General features: G+C 38.7%; 1 protein-coding gene across 1 annotated transcript; it reads left to right on the forward strand.

Moving 5' to 3' along the window:
- Positions 1–490: 490 nt before the first annotated feature.
- Positions 491–1,947, forward strand: LOC106314732. Its single transcript, XM_013752564.1, has 6 exons — positions 491–576; positions 797–878; positions 968–1,079; positions 1,158–1,315; positions 1,384–1,504; positions 1,606–1,947. The coding sequence occupies exons 2-6, from the start codon at positions 817–819 to the stop codon at positions 1,945–1,947; spliced, it is 795 nt and encodes a 264-aa protein (XP_013608018.1). The 5' UTR covers positions 491–576; positions 797–816.
- The last annotated feature ends 3,017 nt before the right edge of the window (positions 1,948–4,964 follow it).

Consider the following 4,964-nt stretch of genomic DNA (forward strand, 5'->3'; position numbering starts at 1 on the left):
CCGGTTCCATTCCTATGAAGACTTCGAAGCTGGCTGTGATATGAAAGGTGATATTTTCGGTAAGTTTTCTATCATTTAGTAATCTGTTGCTTCCACATACTTGGTTTGTTATTTTATACACAATATCTCACAATTAGTAGCTAACTATCTACAAAAAACAATATCTGATTTTAGATTAGGGTGCTATCTTAAATTCAGAACTTATTAATTATAAGATTTCTCAACAGCATCCTGCTTCTCAACCTGTACCAGATGTTATTGGACACTTGAAACTGGTTAACGGCCAGAGCCTCAATATGCGTCCCTTCATTGACGATGCCGAGCTCGCAACCACTCGGAGTATATTGGTGCATGTTCAGTCGCATGAGTAAGTGTTTACATTTACCTTTTTGTCCAAATCACACGGTACACTATGGTATTTTCCAAAACTGAAAATGTTAATCGTTTGCGGGGGACCTGTTATGAAGCTCAATCTTTAGGACCAAGCTGCTGTGGATTTCTGTAAGAAGTTCAAGTCTTCTGACAACACTCCCTCCGTGATTTTGGTGACTACTGTTTACCCCAAACGTTTAGGAGGAACGCTTTTCACTATCTCAGACTTAATCGCACCTTACAATCCTAAATTCTCTGTATAGCCCATATACTTTACCTCTGTGTCATCGCAGTCATTTAGCTTTGTTCTTTGTAATTGTTTAATTTTTACAAATATCGCATAGAGAGTAAAAGCACAAACAAAGAACTAATAAGTATATTTTCTGTTTCATTTGCCTTTGTCTATGACAACATAATACTACAGGCACACTTGCTCTCACATCCATGACCTCTTCACGGGTCTTTTTAGACTACGATGTCCAACCAACTAAGGAGTATATCGGCTGGTATGTTTAAAATTTTAGTATACAATAATTAGAACCCTTGCCAGTTACAATCAGTTTGAGTTATGAAATGTTTTTAAACGTTGGAGCAGGTTGGGAAGAAATCCAGATATTGCCAAACAGGTCAATGCAGATGTGGTTACAAAAACTGAGACATTGACTATTGGAGAAATATTCTCCTACATGAAGCAGGAAGCGGTGAAGGTATAAGAAAATATATTTGTTTCTAATTCATTGTTTAACATATTTTAACTTATCTTAATTGCTTACACATTGTCTCAGGATGCTTTCTTTGTGTGCACTGCGACAATCGATGATGTTGTCCACGACTCTCCTTGGTATTATATAGCATGTGGTGGGTGCAAAACAAAGGCAACCAAAGGGCCAACCTCCCTTATGTGCGCGAAATGTGGCAAGAACGATGTTGCCGGTGAACCACATTATGAACTCTAACCCCTTGATTCAATTTTAGTTTAGCGGTGACTAACTGCTAATATTTTAATGTCAGGTACCTAGCTAAGATTTCTGTTTATTATAAGAGTGATGAGGCTATTTTTGTTCTCCTTGGCGATGCGGGTCGTGAGCTAACAGGGAAGCATGCGTCGGAGTTGGTTAGCAATTATTTTGAGGTACAAACTCATTACCTAAAAGATTAGTATAATATAATGCCATCGAGTTGTTTATTTACACACTTACGGTCTCAGCTAACAACTATTTTAAAACATGTCAGGCCAATGGAAATAAAGAAAATGGATTCGAGGTGCCCGTTCCACAAGCTCTGCTCAACACCATAGGGCAAACATACAAGTTCAATGTAAAGGTGACTGAGCACAATTTATCAGGCAGAACGCGGGTAATAACCGTGACGAAGGTCATGTCCCCATCTGCTCCACCATCTACACAAGATCCAGTTGCAGATCAATTTAGTGGCTCTCGTAATGGAACACTTGCGACTGGGGATGACATTATTGAGCCATCCAAAAGCCCTCAAGATTCTGCAGAGGTAGGGCGGAAAAGGATGGGTGATGGTGTTGAGATAGGCAACGCTAAACGTTCTAAAGATGGGAACTAATATGCCTCTCATCGTCGTAAAGAATGCAACTTTTACTACACTTATCTGTTTTAGCTTTCCAGTTTTTTGGCTTTGTTTGACTCTTTCTCCTAATTCTACTTATTTCATACTTTTGAATCTATTTTGGAAACAATTTGTTTTTTAAACCTTTCATAATAGTACGATATAATATCTTTCATATTAGTACGTTATAATATGAAAGAAACGTTGCTCCCATATATTTTACAAGATGTGCTCTTCGTAGATTACAAATCATAAGCATTATTACGTAACTAAAATCAGCATGAGTTTCACGTTAAAAGCATGGTACTAACTTTTTTTTAAATTACCGGGCCCAAATTAGTGCTACCAAATAATATCTTATGCCTTGATTTATGCCCAATATCAAAATAATCAATTCCACAATTAAGTTGAATATATTTTTTCCCATATATGTAAATCTTTACCTTAAAAACCAGAGCCAATATATTATCTCCATAAAAGTCTCTGTCACTCATTAGCTTGTTCTTCTCACGTATAGTGTAAGTTTTTTTTCCTCCGTCCAAACTTTTTTGGGAAAATTGCCAAAAGAAAACAAGAAAACAACATAGTTGTCCCTATGGTATAAATCCATCATTAAATTGTCTCTTTAGTATAAACTTTTCCAAAATCCCAAAACTGACCTTGAATTAATCTAATTAAACATAATTTAATTGTGTTTGTTTCATGTGCTATAGTAAAATTTTTTTTTAAAAAAACGTGTTACAAAGATATATTAAAAAAGTTAAAACAAAAAGGGAACAAAACACGTAACCCTAATTTCTTGTTGGTTTCTCCGCCTCTCTCTCAAGAAAAACAATCGAGACTTTGAAAATGGCGATCCTGTGTAATAACCGGTGAATTCAACGGCGAAATCAAGCTTCTCCGCCTCTCTGCTGCTCGCTGCTTCTCTCTGTTTGCCTCCACCTCTGAACTAATTTTGTTTTCGTTTCACCGCCTCTCTCTGAAGGCCAAAAAATCGAGACTTTGAAGATGGCGATCTTGTGGACGAACCGGTGAAATCAACGGCAAAATCGAGCTTATCTGCCTCTCCGCTTCTCGCCGCTTCTCTCCGATTCTCTCTGATTCTCTTCACCTCTCCGCTACTCTCCGCCTCTCTGCTTCTCGTCGCTTCTCTCCATTTCTCTCCACCTTTCGGCTTCTCTCCCCTTCTCCGCCTCTCTCATCCGGCTATCTGGTCTCAATTTGTGAACGGTTTGTTTCTTTGATTTGTCTTAGTCTTTGTTTCATTATTAAGTTTGTTACTTTGACTTGGATCAATATTTGTTTGCTTGTCTGAATTGACTTTTTGATTATGTGAACCGATTTTGGTGAACAATGTTAGTGTTTGTGTTTGTCTTTATGAGTGTTACGATACTGATTTCGCTGAACAAAGTTTGTGTGTATTTGATTGTTAATTGTCTTAGTTTGCTGATTTGATTGCGAGATGGAGATTGACTTGTCTTATTTGATTAATCGATCTACTGTGTTTCTAAATTTAAATTTGATTAGACAATGGTGTTTTGCTTTTGATTATTATCTTGTGTTTGGCTCAGTTTCACTCTGGCTCAGATTTGCGTGTTTATGATATTGCTGTTATGTCTTTTGGTGTTAACAACCATGTGTTTTATTATCTTTTGTAGATATGGAGCTGGAGCTACCTAAACGATTGTATGCAGAGGGTTCAGAACCTCGGGTTAAGAAGATCTACAACAGCTGCCGCATGGAACTTATCAGAGATCTGAAGAAAGCTATGTGTGCATAGTACGATGATGTGAAGAGAGATCATGTTTTCACACATATCATGGCTATTGCCGAAAATGATCTCAAGTTCTCTGGGAAACTAGTGGATAGCTTCATATGTAGACAGCTGATTACCTCAAAGCTGCATGAGAAGTGGTTTGTTTTTGCGAGGACGCCTCTCCGGTTTTCGCTTCTGGAGTACCATGTTGTGACAGGCCTCAAGATTACACGGGAAACTAACAGTGACGTAGTGAAATGGAAAGATCACCTTGCAGTCGATCAGAAAGGTTCATCTACAAGAATTTCACACCTGGACTCGGCTTGATAGGATGAGGTTGATCTACTTGTGTGTAATAGTGGGTGTGGTGATGGGGAGAGATGAGAAGGTGTCCATCCCTCATATGTACATCAAGTTGGTGATGGATTTTGACAAGGTTCGGAAGTTCCATTGGGGTCTTCACTCGTATGATTTCCTGCTGATTTCGATTGAGAAGGCTAGGAAGAAGTTGGGTAAGAAGGAGAGCTACATTTTCGAGGGTTTCTCCTATGCTCTCCAGATTTGGATTATGGAGGCAATTCCTGATTTTGGAGAAATATTAGGCAGAAGAGTCTCAGACAGCTTCAAAGGTCCAAGGTGTGGCAATTGGAAAGGAGTTGCAAAAGTTTCTTATGAAGACATCATTGAGCTCGAGGACTCCTTAACTAAGAAGGTAACATTCTCTCTGTTTTTTTCTTTTATTTGTTTGTTGTATATATTTTGTTTGGATTTTAATGTTTTAACTGTTTGCGGGATAACTTGTTCTCGGTCATATCAGTGACTGGTAATGGTGATGTGTTTCTAGATGCTGACTATACAAGGAAGGGTGAGATTGAAGATGAACGAGTGGACCTTGTTTTGGAGAGGATCAGGAACAAGTATGATTGGAGCAGCACAGACTGGCCAGTTTTAGACCCTGAAGAAACTAAAATGGAGGAACCCGACTGCCATGATAGAGGGTCAGAAGCTGATAAGAGCGTGAATCATACGGATGTTGTAGCAGACGAGGAAAGCTCTTCGGTTAAGGTTGCAGGAAAAGGCAAGAGAAAGTTTCTTGATGAAGGAGCAGAGACAAGAAAGAAGAAGGTGCTGTGTAAGCGATCAGCAGAAAAGTATCTGACTTTTGGTCCTGAAACTAATAGTTTCACTGAGGGTCTTATCCGCACATCTGTCACTTCATTGGGAGATGTGCTCAGTATGCAAATGGCGAATATGGAGA

This window comes from Brassica oleracea, chromosome C9, assembly GCF_000695525.1.
Source record: "Brassica oleracea var. oleracea cultivar TO1000 chromosome C9, BOL, whole genome shotgun sequence".
Taxonomy (NCBI): domain Eukaryota; kingdom Viridiplantae; phylum Streptophyta; class Magnoliopsida; order Brassicales; family Brassicaceae; genus Brassica; species Brassica oleracea.